Source organism: Cucumis sativus, chromosome 2, assembly GCF_000004075.3.
Source record: "Cucumis sativus cultivar 9930 chromosome 2, Cucumber_9930_V3, whole genome shotgun sequence".
Classification (NCBI taxonomy): domain Eukaryota; kingdom Viridiplantae; phylum Streptophyta; class Magnoliopsida; order Cucurbitales; family Cucurbitaceae; genus Cucumis; species Cucumis sativus.
The window spans coordinates 4,376,803-4,391,837 of record NC_026656.2 but is presented as its reverse complement, the minus strand read 5'-3'; the positions used below and the strand labels follow the sequence as shown (position 1 = coordinate 4,391,837).

Sequence of the window (15,035 nt, the reverse complement as noted above, 5' to 3'; positions counted from 1 at the left end):
AATCTTTCATTTGGAATTGGGCTACTACCAAAGTTTTAATGTCAGTTAGGCATCCTACATCATTCCCAGTGGGAAGGATGTCATCCACATAAAGTACTAAGAAAGCCATTTACTTTTGTTGATTTTCTTGTATACATAAGGTTCATCAACGATTTGGTTAAAACCGTAAGATTAATTTGATCGCAATATCAAATCTAATGTTCCAAGATCTAGATGTTTGTTTCAACCCATAAATGGATCGATTCAGCTTGCAAACTTTTTGCTCCTGACGTCGGATTATAACCTTTGGGTTGAGACATAAAGATATATACTCTCTTCAAGAATGACATTCAGAAGCAACTAAAACACTTCTCTAACCAACTAAAACACTTCTCTAACCTCAAACATAGTATTTCCATCTACAATATTTTAATAATTATTTTTGAAAACTACATTATTTATCCAAATTTAAGAAACTAACTTGTTTTAACAAAAAAAAATTAAATATTCAACAATACAATAAATAAAAGAGATTTTATAGAAAATAAAAGAGATTTTATAGAAAATAAAATGATATTTTATTAGTTGAGTTAAATTTTATTGTATGTTTAGGTAGTATTTTGAATTGGATGGTTGTGTGCAAAAGTAAAAATGAGTTGTCGTGGCCATTAATTAAGCATTTAAATACTATAATTAATTAGTTAAAAGTCATAATGTTAAAATAAATTAAAACTCCAACCAAACAAGTTAAATGGGTATTCAATATTTTGGCATGTTAAAGTATGTAGAGTTTAACTTGTAAAATTGGTATATTGTCAATCTAATTAAAAATGTTTGGTTGGTAATAACTGATATGGTGTGTTTGGGGGAAAGATTGAGATATGAAAGGTTAGTGTTATGATAAATCTAGTATTATGATAAGATGTGTTTGGGGTAAGTGTTATGTAGGTAGTGTTATGAAATTTATTTTCATATATATTTCTTTCAAAAAATTCGTATTCTAAATCCAACACAAATTTGTATATTTAATTTATTAAATTATACTATTTTCGTAAAATATTTTTTAGTAGTTTCTTTAAATCTAACGTCTATTTTCAACAATTTTTTATATAATCGTTACGTGCGAACAATTTATTGATTTTTAAAGAAATATGTATTCTAAATTCAATACACAGATTTCGTATAATTAATTTCTCAAAATGTCCTATTTTCGTAAAACATTTTTCAGTTATTTTTTTAAATACGATGTCAAATTTTTACTTTTTGATGTAATTATTACGTGCAAATAAATTATTAGTTTTTTCATATTCTAACCTTATTACACAAATTTTGTATAGTTAATTATCGAATCTTCCTAGTTTTCTCAAAACAATTTGCCTTAATTTCTTTAAATACCACATGAAATTTTTAACTTTATTTTTTAAGTAATCGTTACGGTTGAATAAATTATTGGTTTTTCCTATTAAAGATAAAACAATCTCAGTTTTCTTCTTACCTAAACATTATGTTTTTTTTTCTCTTTTTCAATCAGAGAATTGTCATTCCATGGAGTAACAAGAATGATAAAAATGAAAGGACATGGTATTTCTCTAATCATGTTATTTTTCTCTAAAAACGATTTAGAGTAAAAGTTCATTTTCTTTGTGTTGTTTAAATTTGACCAACTGTATACATCACAGCTAGCTATCACGAGAATGTCAAATTATTTTAAATTCAAACTCCTATCTCTTTCTATATATACACATTCAGACATGCCCTCTCCACATAAAGAAATTTGAAAAAACACAATAATGGAGCATAGTCTTATTATGGCTTCCTTTCTTCTATTCATTCTCATATCTATGCTTCAGTTTCAATTGGGAGTCTCCCTCTCCTCAAACACTAAACCTAATGAAGGTAATAAAACCCCATTTTTCTTCCAACATCATTTAATTATGGTTGCCTCCTTGCATTGCTCGCTTTATCTTTGGGCTTGGAGCCTAATGAATATGCTTCCATGTCAACCTAATTGGGATGTCTCAGCATATCTATTGATTTCTCTCATCGAGTGAATATTTTTTTAATTGCCTTTAATATTCTCATCATAAATATATTATTCCTTTTCTTTTCTTTTTTCCAGATTTTAGATACATGAAGTTTGTACATGATGCTAGTGATTTACCAACAAAAGAAAAATACGACTACATAATAATAGGGGGAGGAACAGCAGGGTGTCCATTAGCTGCAACATTAACATCAAATTTCTCAGTTCTACTTCTTGAAAGAGGTAGTGAACCAACCAAGTATCCCTCTGTATTGAAGGAACAAAGTTTCTTAAACGTCTACACGGTTGAAGACGATGGAGAAAATCCTTTCCAACGATTTGTTTCCGAGGATGGCGTGGAGAATCTAAGAGGACGAGTCCTTGGTGGTACTAGTATGCTCAATGGTGGGTTCTACTCAAGGGGACATCAAGAGTTTTTTGAAACTGCTGGAGTTAAGTGGGACATGGAATTGGTGAAAAAGGCTTATGAATGGGTTGAAGAGAGTGTGGTGTTTGAAGCAAGTTTGAATAATGGTTGGCAATATGCTTTCAGAAATGGTTTGTTGGAAGCTGGCGTTGGTCCTTATAATGGATTTGAGTTGAACCATCGTTTGGGGACTAAGATTGGAGGGTCAATCTTTGATAAGGAAGGAAATAGACATGGATCTGTGGAGCTTTTGAATAAGGCTCAACCCAATAATCTTAAAGTTGTCGTCCGAGCCACAGTAGAGAAAATCATCTTTTCTGGTTAGTGCTAAATGGAATAGTGAATCTCACATTATTTTAATTCATTGATATAACTATAACTATTTGGTTGTTGATAAATCCATTAATATTGATACGTAAAACTCGAAATCTTAATGTTGACAGTTTAGTCCTTATATTTAACACACTATTACATCCGGTTTGGGATTATATATGGTTCGGCTTTGGTTCACACCAATTCTTCTGCCGAATGAACGGTTCGGTTTTGGTTTTCTGTAAAAACCTAGTCGGACGGAACCACTTACACCCCTACTAGTTCCATAAATGGCTTCCTCCAACTTTGTATCACATTGATTTCTTTTCTTGGACTTGTGTAGGTTTATCAGCAAGTGGAGTTTTATATTCAGACTCCAAAGGAAGGTTACACACAGCATCCATCCGCAAAAAAGGAGAAATTATTCTAAGTGCAGGAGCCATTGGAAGTCCTCAACTTCTCCTTCTAAGTGGGGTTGGCCCAAAATCTCATCTTTCATCCTTAAAACTACCTGTCGTTCTTCACCAACCACATGTCGGCCAATCCATGTCTGACAATCCTCGTTTCACTGCCAATATAGTGCTTCCATATCCATTGGTTATCACAGCCGTAAAAGTTGTTGGAACCTTAGATGACAATATCCATCTTCAATCTATCACAGGATTTTTACCGTTTTCACTACCTCCATCATTTAGCCTTCTTCCTCATAGATTTAATTCCGTCAATTTGAGCTTAGCCACCATCGTTGGAAAATTCTCTGAGGTTTTTTCCGAAGGGTCCTTGAAATTGAATTCTTCAACTGATGTGAAGAAAAATCCCATTGTTAGATTTAATTACTATTCTCATCCTGACGATCTTGCTAAATGTGTTAGAGGAGTAAGAAAATTTGGAGATTTTCTTAAAACTCCAACAATTGAAAAGATTAAGATACAAGATTTTGAGGGTAAGAGAAGTTTTGCGTTTTTGGAACCTCCGATACCGGAAAATTTATCGGATGATGGTGTGGTTGAAAAGTTTTGTAAGGAAACAGTGACGACTTATTGGCATTACCATGGAGGATGCTTGGTAGGAAAAGTTGTCGACGGCAATTATAGAGTCATGGGAATTAAAAATTTGCGTGTAGTAGATGGCTCCACGTTTTCTGATTCACCTGGAACCAATCCTATGGCTACTCTCATGATGCTTGGCCGGTGAGTTTTATATTTATATGTATGTTTGTTTGACTATATATGTTTTCAATTTGTTGTATATATTTGTCCAAATAAACAAAGTGGATCGAAATATTGTTTATAACATAATTTTGAACAAATCACATGTTTATCAAACAATATTTTAATTATTTAAGCTTTGTTGATAACAATTTGATTTTGAATTTTTGTTTTTTTAAATATTAAATTCGTAGACTTCTAAATTTAGTATTTTGTTATCTTTTTTTTTCCCATGATTTAAAAACCAAAGCAAATTTTGAAAACTAAGAAAAAGGGTTTCTAGACACTTTTTTTATTTATTTTGAATTTAATTAAAAATTAACTAGTGTACTTACAAATGTAGATCACGAAAAAAAATAGATTTAATTTTCAAATACAAAAAAAAGAAAAATATGTTATTGAGCAAAATGTTTAAATAAACTACACTTTGATATTTTTTTCTTCAAAAAGAAGTTAGTGCAGCTTTTAGTTTAACAATATATGGAGTTGAAATTTGATTCTTTAATTTGGTACTTTGTACTCAAAGACGATATAGATTTTTAAAAAGTTAAATTATGGTTTAGATTATTTTATTGCCCTTTACTCTATCTAATTCTGGCAATTTTTTAATTGTTTTGCAGATATGTTGGGCTTAATATATTGCGAGAAAGATCAAGTTAAAAGTGATTAAACTATTCTAATTAGGCCATTTCATAACACATTCTTGTTTATGTGGTCTTGTATCCTATGTTTAAATTCTAATGAATAAATGTGGTTGATAATGGTTTTTTTTTATCTTTAATTTCTTTTCCTACTTAACAAACAAAGCTAATGAATGTATATCTTAATTACTACTAGCCATAGTTAGCATCTAAATAAAAATTCAAACCAAAATTATTAATAATAGGATTAAAGAGATCTCATGCCATCCCCAATTAAATCTGTCATAAAAAATATATATAAATCTGTCATAGTACTGTGACAGCCAAGTGATACTTACACTAATCAAACTGGTATATTGTCAATCTAATTAAAGAATGTTTGGTTGGTAATAACTGATATGGTGTGTTTGGGGGAAAGATTGAGATATGAAAGGTTAGTGTTATGATAAATCTAGTATTATGATAAGATGTGTTTGGGGTAAGTGTTATGTAGGTAGTGTTATGAAATTTATTTTCATATACATTTCTTTCAAAAAATTCGTATTCTAAATCCAACACAAATTCGTATATTTAATTTATTAAATTATACTATTTTCGTAAAATATTTTTTAGTAGTTTCTTTAAATCTAACGTCTATTTTCAACAATTTTTTACATAATTGTTACGTGCGAACAATTTATTGATTTTTAAAGAAATATGTATTCTAAATCCAATACACAGATTTCGTATAATTAATTTCTCAAAATGTCCTATTTTCGTAAAACATTTTTCATTATTTTTTTAAATACGATGTCAAATTTTTACTTTTTGATGTAATTATTACGTGCAAATAAAATTATTAGTTTTTTCATATTCTAACCTTATTACACAAATTTTGTATAGTTAATTATCGAATCTTCCTAGTTTTCTCAAAACAATTTGCCTTAATTTCTTTAAATACCACATGAAATTTTTAACTTTATTTTTTAAGTAATCGTTACGGTTGAATAAATTATTGGTTTTTCCTATTAAAGATAAAACAATCTCAGTTTTCTTCTTACCTAAACATTATGTTTTTTTTCTCTTTTTCAATTAGAGAATTGTCATTCCATGGAGTAACAAGAATGATAAAAAAATTTATAATGAATCAATGAAAGATATAAAAATAAGGAGAGAAAAAAAAGTACATTTTAGAAAGTACGAGCATTTGGTAAAAAAGTTAAATTCAAAATTTAATTTAAAAAATGTTAAATCAAATCTTGTCATTAAATTGATTTTTTAAAAAGAAAATTCTTATATAATTTAAAGTTTAAATGCTTTAATATATATATATATATTTTTTTTTTGTTATACATTTTTTTTATGTTATTTAAAGATTGAAAAGTTATTTAATTTAATATTAAATCGTTTGATTTGATTTTGTTTTGATTTTTTATAAATTTAATAAAACTCATTTTTTAAAAATTTATTTAACTTAAATTTATAAAAAATAGTTTAGATAAAATATTTAAAAGATGAAAAACGAATAAAATACATGAAATAATAAATTTTTTAAAAAAGAAGAGTTCAACCTAGTGGTCTTTGGACCAATTGTTTAAATTGAATTTTAATTTATAAATCTGGTACCAAAAACATAACTCTATTTTCTTTTGATCCCTTATTTTCAATTTTTGTTTTTCAAATTGCCCCTTAGACATTGAAGTTGAATAATCAAACATACATAAGTGTTTAATAGTTATTCTTGAAATTTAAACATTTGTCATTGAAAGAGTTAAAAGTAAAAATGTATTTTGTAAAAAGTAAAAAATGGAAGTATATTCATTTAAATCAAAAGTCAAACCTTGTATGTATATATACCAACGGCTGTAAACTTCAGGAAACAAAAGAAGCTTGTATCCCCAAATTTAGCTTTTGGAAATAATGGAGAATTATTCTAAGGCTAACATTCTCATACTCAACCTTATAATCTCTATCTTTCAATTACAAGTTCACTCCTCGCATGCTATCCCCAATCAAGGTACTACGATTACAAATTGTTACAGAAAGTTATCGTCAGAATGAGGCTCACAGTTTTTCAACGTTTGTAACATGTCACCTTTTTTTTTTATCACATTTACCTTCATTGATACTTATTTTGGTATGAACTTTCCTTTTTCAGATGTTAGCTACATGAAGTTTGTACATAATGCTACCGATTTACCAAGAAAAGAAGAATTTGACTACATAATTATAGGAGGTGGAACTGCAGGGTGTCCATTAGCTACAACATTATCATCAAAGTTCTCAGTTCTCCTTCTTGAAAGAGGCAGTGACCCCAACAAATATCCTTCTGTGTTGAATGAACAAGGTCTATTGAAGGCTTTTGATACAGAAGATGATGGCAAAACTCCCTTCCAACATTTCGTCTCGGAGGACGGCGTAGAGAACATTCGAGGGCGAGTCCTCGGCGGTGGAAGCATGGTCAATGCCGGGTTCTATTCAAGGGCACATAAAGAGTTTTTTGAAAGTGCAGGTGTTGATTGGGACATGGAATTGGTGGAGAAAGCTTATGAATGGGTTGAAGAGAGTGTGGTATCACAACCGATTTTGAAAGATTGGCAATCTGCTTTTAGAAGTGCTTTGTTGGAAGGGGGTATTGTTCCCGATAATGGGTTTGATTTGAGGCATCTTGTAGGTACTAAAACTGGAGGCTCTATCATTGATGATAAAGGAAATAGGCATGGAGCTGTGGAGCTTCTAAATAAGGCTGATCCCAAGAATCTAAAAGTTGCAATTGAAGCCACAGTCCGAAGAATCCTCTTCTCTGGTTAGTCCTAATTAAATATAAATGTATTAGATTCAATAATTCTAAAGTAAACCTAATTAAAAACAATCTAATCATGTTTCACGATTTAAACCATTCTTCTATTAACAAAGTTTTATTTTGATAACACCATCAGTATGGATGTTTAGTATTAATAATCAATAATATATATTCATATAGATATCTATAATAACAGAAGTTTGTTATTTTTTTTTCCCTTTTATCCCCTTTTGTTTCTAGAATAATTATTCATACTTATAATCTATATCCATATCAGTCATAAATAAAAAGGTTAGGATTCTTTTTCCTTTCATATCAATTATAAACAAAAATCTACTACCAAGTGAAACAAGTTTAAATCAGTTTCAAATTAAAGGGTCTAAATAATTTATCAACTCCACACTTTTTCACATGTATTATATTATAAACATGCAGATTTGTCAGCAAATGGAGTTTCATATTTAGATTCCAAAGGAAAGTTACACACGGCATTCATTCATGAAAAAGGAGAAATCTTTTTAAGTGCAGGAGCCATTGGAAGTCCTCAACTTCTCCTTCTAAGTGGAATTGGTCCAAAATCTCATCTTTCATCCCTAAAGCTACCTGTCGTTCTTCACCAACCACATGTCGGACAATCCATGACCGACAATCCCCGTTTTGGGACAAACATTATCCTTCCATTCCAAGTGGTTCCTACATCAGGAAAAGTTGTTGGAATTTTACAAGACAATATCTATTTCCAATCTATTGCTAGCCCTTCACCATTTTTAGTTCCACCAACTTTCAGTCTTCTTCCTCCTCATCCCACTTCAATTAATCCAACCTTAGCCATTTTTTTTGGGAAATTCTCCGAAGTTCATTCTAAAGGCTCACTTAAACTAAATTCCTCTATTGATGTGAAGAAGAATCCCATTGTTCGGTTCAATTATTATTCCCATCCTGATGATCTTGCTCGATGTGTTAAAGGTGTAAGAAAATTGGGAGATGTGTTTAAAACTCCAACGTTGGAAAAGATTAAGACCCAGAATTTGAAGGGTAATAAAGGATTTATGTTTTTGGGGCTTCCATTGCCGGGAAATTTGTGGAATGATAGCGCTGTTGAAGAATATTGTAAGAAAACGGTGGCTACTTATTGGCATTATCATGGAGGATGTTTGGTCGGAAAAGTTGTGGACGGTAATTATAAAGTGATCGAAACTGAAAATTTACGTGTAGTTGATGGCTCCACTTTCTCTGTCTCGCCAGGAACTAATCCTATGGCCACCCTCATGATGCTTGGCCGGTGAGTACTACTTTACATTTATTCACATATAACTAATAATTAGAAATTAAATTAAATTTAGTACTTATAACTAATAATTAAAATTTAGTCCTAACTTGAAGGAATGGATACATCATTAATTCATAAAGGAACTATATATTTATAAGATTTTATTAACGATATATAAGGCTTAATTTTAAATGTGGCCCTCTTGATAATTTCAACCTTAGAGAAAAAATTTGTAATTAAAATTTTTTTAATCATTTTCTAAAACTTCAATTGTTTTATTTTCCATGTATGGATTGGTGTCTACTAAGTTTTGTTCATTCACCCATTTAATATTTAAAAACTTTTACGAAGTCAATTAGATATAAAATTATTAAGTTAATGTCTTTAACAAAAGAATTGAAGAGATCTGAAATGGTAGTTTTAAAGACAACAAGACACTTTTAAACTTAAGAATTTGAATATAATATCAAATCAAGTAAAAACCAATAATTTTTGTTTTAAGAATTCAACTGTTTTATTAAGATATATAAAAATTAAAATTAAAAAATATGGAAAAAAAAAATATAAAACTAAATAAGATATCTCGTAGTCAACGAAGGTTTAGAGTCTAAAATTGAAATTGTTTTTTTTTCCTCTAAATTTCTTAATATGAACCTTTCAAGGGACATTTAGAGAATAGAATTAAAAGAATTAAATGTATATTAGGGATAGTAGATCAAAGTGGTCTTTAACAGGAAAATATTTATGAAACATATAGCAAAATTTTAGACAAAGATATAAATCTATCATAGATCATTATCTATGAGTGTTTTATTTTCTATATCCGTATTTACTATTAATAGAGTCTAAAATTATGTTATATATTATAAATATTTTAAATAGTTTTGTCATTTAAAATAATTTTCTTAAAATATTGTTATGTATTATTTGAAAAGTTTAAATTTTTTTTTGTTGATCTTCTATTTCCATGAAATAACAAGTTCCAAATGGCCACGCAGGTATGTTGGCCTTAAGATTTTGCAACAAAGATCAAGTTAAAAGAGTGTAATAATTAAACTTGCACCACCAGAGCTAACAACACATATGATAGTTAACGAAAAAGGTTGTAATAGACTTCTTATAGCCTTTTTCAAAAGTCCTGACAGCCTGCGTTTTTTCAAAGCTATAACGAATGCTATCGTAGAGTATGAAGATATAGCTTCTATACGTTGCTATAAAAATATTTGATAGCGTTTTTCATTAGAGCTATAATAAGTTTATATAGCTTAACATATAATAGCATTGTTTCGACGCTATAATATAGTATTTATAGCTGTAATATTAAGCTATAATATAGTATTTGTAATTGTAATATTAAGCATAATAATGCTATTTAATCGTTTCCAACTATTTTAATAATTATAATAACCTTTTGATAGCATTTTGTTTTTAGCTATATAAATCTTTCTATAACTTGAACTTATGGCTACGAGAAAGATAATTTAACTCAAATTTAGTTTAATCTACACACATAAATATTTCGCACGACAATGAATACTAATACTTACATTCATAAAGTATTAAAATTACAAAATAAAGTATTTAATAATTTACTTAATTAAAGTTGCAGTCTAAAATGATACATTAGGGGGTAAATAAAGTATTTTGTAAATGTACCAACAACACAAATTAACCTTCAAAATACAAACAAAATTCAATATAAGTGTTCACAGTTATATTGTGGGTAAGAGCTAACTGCCATTGTTGGTTCTTTAGTCCTCTGGCTAAGACATCATTTCATTCACCTACATAAATATATAAAAACATACATCAATGTTTGATTATGTAGACACTGATAATAGTGGTTATTAATTAAATAATTATATAAAATCTTTAACAAATGTATGGTTAAAGACATAGCAAAAGCTAGAACTATATGGAGATCTGAAACATGCTACAAGAAAGCTCTTTATGAGACTTGCAGACGTCCAAATCTTGGCATAAAGAAAAATAATCCAGCCGACGGACTTGCAGCAACAAGGGTTAAAGTGGCTGTCACCTGCATATTCTATACGTTACTTTACATTTCAATTCAAACCAAACCAAATCAGTGTTAACTTTTCAAATACTCGAAGAAACAATAAGACAACAAAGATTTTTGAGTTGCTACATGAGATAGAAAGGAAGATGTAATAAAACCCAAATTGTCTGGATGAGACGTTAAAGTAGCTCCTCAGAATAGGCAATATACCAAGTTGATCTATTTGAAGAGGACATATATTTACCCATTTTCCATAAAAAAGACAATATGTGTTCAATGGTATGAACAACATCTCAAACATTGACTAATTTTGGCCCATTTTCCATAAAAAAAGCATCCTAATTAAACCAATTTAAGCTTCAACCAAAACGAAAAGAAGCATAAAAAAATAATGGCAGAACAAAAAAATAAAAACCATCCATTATTAAATTATTAAAAACCCTTATAATCAATCGTTGTGACAATTAATGGCAGAAAACAGAACACTCAAAAGGGAGAAGGGATATAGTTGTGAATCAATAAAGCAATATAGTCATAGATTGGCAGAAGCAGGAATTACCAAGGGCATTTGCAAGGTCAAGGAAGAGATCGTTTAAATGCTCTCGCTTCAACTTCTCCTTCTCAGTCTTGTGAATTTTCTTTGGAACTTATTCATGGAGTAAGTTTAACATTTGAGAGGAGGAATATAAGACTAGTTAAATGTAGCGTCTGATTCTTTCTTTCAACAACTTTATTTTGTTGGAGTCAGGGGAGTAGAGAACTCGTGAAAAATACCTTAAATTGAACAGAATTCATCAAAAGCACTGTTTTCAAATTCCCGTCCATGGTCATTACGTATACGAATAATTCCCTTGTTCTGCTAACGCTGCAGTTGAAGACATAATGTTTGACACACCTTAAAGGTTTCGGACTTTTTTCGAAGAAATCTAACCCATGAGTATCGAGAGAAGTCATCTACACATACAAAGACATCGTTTTCCACCAAGCCTCTCATTGTGCATAGGTCCCATTAGATCCATATGTAGAAGTTCTAAGATTTGAGATGTAATACACTTTCTAGATGAGCTATGAGCAAACCTTTTATTTGAGGGAAAACCATGTAGTTGAAAACAAAAAGGTCGGATATGACAAAAACATCTTTTCTTGATGCTCTTCTTGGTACTTGTATTATGTGTTTGGTGATTCATTTTATTCGATGCTCTAACAAAAACAGTCTTGGAGGTGCTTGCGAAACTTCCACCAGAATAACCCATACCCATTTAATCACTTTTTGGTTTACCCTCATTCAGCAGTTGATCAAGACTTTGAGTGCCACATGTGAGCATTTTGACATTTTTAGACAGAGACTCAAATTCAAACGGGCTTCTTACAACTCATTTTTCAACTTTGCAATATACGCCAGATATAAATGATTCTCATCCACCAGTCTCTGAACTCTTTCTTGCAGTTGAGTCATCAGTAGCTTATCTTCCTCTCGACTCTTTACCCAGTCCTTACTGATTTGAACCATATGTTCACCATCTTTCTTATTGTTGCTTACATCATGAGTTTTCCTATTTTTTCTGAAGTATTTCTTTTGTAGCTATGTTGATGAAGGCATAACCAAAATCCTCGACTTCACCTGTCGAAGAAGCTTCATCATCTGATAAATTTGCTGTCAGTCCTTTCTTTTTCATTTTAGGAACGTAGCAGATTCAGTCTGAAGGTGTCCAAATCCATCGCATTCATGACACCTGATATTTTTGCTACCCCGATCATTTCTTTCAATTTCCTTATGGCGATAAGAATGGGTATTTTACCCAAAAGAATCTTGAGGCCGTGATGAATTAACTAGAGGCTAAATCTCAATTATTTTGACTTTTGTTGAAAGAAAATTTTATATGATACCTTGGTCCTTATCGAGACTACCTAAGATATATTGATTGCCTTCCATTGATTTTAAGAAAACTTTGTCGTTTCAACGATATGCTGAGTATTTCATCTTTGATTTAATCAATGAAAATTGTCATTTAAACTTTCTTACATTGCACTATGCATATATTAAACCAACTAATATAAGCATTTTTGTATCAAAACCACACCACATGTATGTATAGTAGATTACTCGAGACACAATAAATAATATATTATGCCACACATATTATAATATATGGTATGAAAAAATATGGCCATGAAGACTCAATGTAGATTTGGTTAGGAAAAGGTAGGATTTGGTTCTATAAAGGTGAATTCAAATGAGATATTGAGGACTCCATGTCAAAAAAAATCAATGAACCTCGTAACGTTTATAAGATGATTAGATGAGTTTCTTCTCTAATTATCAAATGGATAGTTAGATATAACCACATGTTATTTACTACAAAAGAAATATGTAAAAATACTTTTACGTCACCGTCACTTTTAATAGACTACAAATAAAAGAGAATATTTTGACATGTCCCAAATTTTTAAATTCCTCTTGTGAAAGGTATATGGATATATATCAATCCAAGAAAAAGATGACTACTCTTCTAAAATTTAAAAAAAAAAAAAAAAAAGTGTTCTTCTAAGATTCAATCAAATGCTTATTAGATAGGGTGTGAATGAACATTAAAAAAAACCTATATAATTAGGAAAGGATACTCAACCAAAACTTACCAAAAGAAACAAAAAGTTGGTATCTAAGTAAAGAAATTAGAATCTGATCACCAACTTCCCACAAAAATCAATAGTAGTTTTAACAAACATTCTAGCTATTCTAAACTCATTAGTTTTAAACTATTTCGTAGTTTCTTCTTTGCTAAATAAGCGTATTATACTAGAAGATGACAAATATAAAATCATTCCTAAAATCCATTTCAAAATTCAAAAACCTTTGTCATCAAAATGTAGGATATGAAAAAACATTCTTCACATACACTCAATCCTCGTCTTCTACTTTATCTCACCTAAAATGAGGTTTCAAGTCCTTGAAAGTTGTTGAGAACTCTAACCCTTTCCCATTTTTCTCTTTTTAGTCTACTTGGAGATTAAATTTTATTTTTTACTATGAAAATATTTTTTTCACTTTTTATTTTAATTTCTAACTTCAAAAAAAACAAAATGCATGGGAAGATCATAGTATTGTATAATATAATGTCCCTTCATCTAGGGAACATACCTTTCTTCTAACTAGTTAGGGATTTGAATTTTTAGCACCAAGAATTGATGAACTTAATAACACTAATAAAGTTCAAATATCATTTTAGTCTCTAATAATTTCAAATGTCCAACTTTAATCTATATAGGTATACTCCATGAAATCTTAAATTCAATCGCTACTATTTGTTCGTTGTTATTTAATTTATTAGAATTTTTACACTGAACTTTGTAAACCTATTCACATATTAAATATTTGATTGATTGAATATTATTATTATTATTACTTAGGAAAATTGTCAAAAATAACAAATTTGATAAAATATTTACAAACATGTAACAAAATTTTTAAATTTATTAATAATAGATATTAATAAATATCGATATGCCCTATCAATGTCATTAACAAAAAGTGATACAAGTTTATTGACGGAATCCAAAAAAAAAGTTATAGCTGGTAAATATTTTAATTTATTTTGCTATTTTTAAAAATGTCTCTTTTATTAATTTGTTAGTAATTCGAGGTGTAATATCACAATTTTTGTAGTGGTTGATTAAATATAAAAAGTTTGTTGCATTTAATTGATTAAAAAGAGTAAAAATGTATTAACCATCAGAACTTTGTGTGCTTACCTTATTTTCATCATCAAACAGGTAAAAAAAAAACAAGTTTTTGGGAAAGTGTCTATTTAAAAAAAAAAAAAAAGTGGGAGGAGTCATTTTGTCAATTTTCCATATATATACTAGTCTTTGTTTTTTTTTTTTTTTTTTCCTATTGTGTGTGATTAGGTGGACTAAAATGTGCAATCCAAGTAGTAGATAAAATATTGCATATTTGCATATAACATCAATTATTTTAGTTCAACTAGCATTTTTTGTGCCAAGAATCAAGTGCGATTCAAATATCCGCTGAAAAAAAATTAATTCTTCCCTATTTTAGATTCCAACTTATGCCCTATACATAACTAAAATCTCTCATGCATGGGTTGCCTATATGCATATTTAGGCAAACGCTTGTATAGCTTTTGAAATCATGGAGCACTCAACCATGTCTGCCTTTCTTCTTCACATCCTTATTTTCTGCTGTCAATCTCATTTAGGAGTCTTCTCCACCAGTTACACTAAACTCGGTAATAGTGATCAAGGTAAAACTAATAGCACTCTCTTCATATATATATGTAATCCACTTCTTTCTCTCTCTCTCTTTTATTAGTTCTAAACTTTGGTAATGAAAGTTGTCGAGAAGTATCAAATAA

At 29.6% G+C, this 15,035-nt stretch overlaps 2 protein-coding genes across 2 annotated transcripts; both read left to right on the top strand.

The window, feature by feature from the left end:
• The first annotated feature begins 1,722 nt into the window (after positions 1-1,722).
• Positions 1,723-4,723, top strand: LOC116401960 ((R)-mandelonitrile lyase 1-like). Its single transcript, XM_031880482.1, has 4 exons — positions 1,723-1,875; positions 2,099-2,749; positions 3,085-3,931; positions 4,570-4,723. Exons 1-4 carry the CDS (start codon positions 1,770-1,772, stop codon positions 4,607-4,609), a joined length of 1,644 nt encoding a protein of 547 aa, XP_031736342.1. The 5' UTR covers positions 1,723-1,769; the 3' UTR covers positions 4,610-4,723.
• A 1,720-nt stretch (positions 4,724-6,443) lies between these two features.
• Positions 6,444-10,024, top strand: LOC101213785 ((R)-mandelonitrile lyase 1). The gene is made up of 4 exons (XM_031880723.1): positions 6,444-6,586; positions 6,728-7,375; positions 7,808-8,654; positions 9,641-10,024. Exons 1-4 carry the CDS (start codon positions 6,490-6,492, stop codon positions 9,678-9,680), a joined length of 1,632 nt encoding a protein of 543 aa, XP_031736583.1. The 5' UTR covers positions 6,444-6,489; the 3' UTR covers positions 9,681-10,024.
• Positions 10,025-15,035: the final 5,011 nt, after the last annotated feature.

Coding starts and splice junctions, on each gene's coding strand:
- LOC101213785 (XM_031880723.1), top strand. CDS start 6,490: ATGGAGAATTATTCTAAGGCTAACATTCTCATACTCAACCTTATAATC. Junction 6,587..6,727: donor GCATGCTATCCCCAATCAAG/GTACTACGATTA, acceptor TTCCTTTTTCAG/ATGTTAGCTACATGAAGTTT. Junction 7,376..7,807: donor CCGAAGAATCCTCTTCTCTG/GTTAGTCCTAAT, acceptor ATAAACATGCAG/ATTTGTCAGCAAATGGAGTT.
- LOC116401960 (XM_031880482.1), top strand. CDS start 1,770: ATGGAGCATAGTCTTATTATGGCTTCCTTTCTTCTATTCATTCTCATA. Junction 1,876..2,098: donor AAACACTAAACCTAATGAAG/GTAATAAAACCC, acceptor TCTTTTTTCCAG/ATTTTAGATACATGAAGTTT. Junction 2,750..3,084: donor AGAGAAAATCATCTTTTCTG/GTTAGTGCTAAA, acceptor GGACTTGTGTAG/GTTTATCAGCAAGTGGAGTT.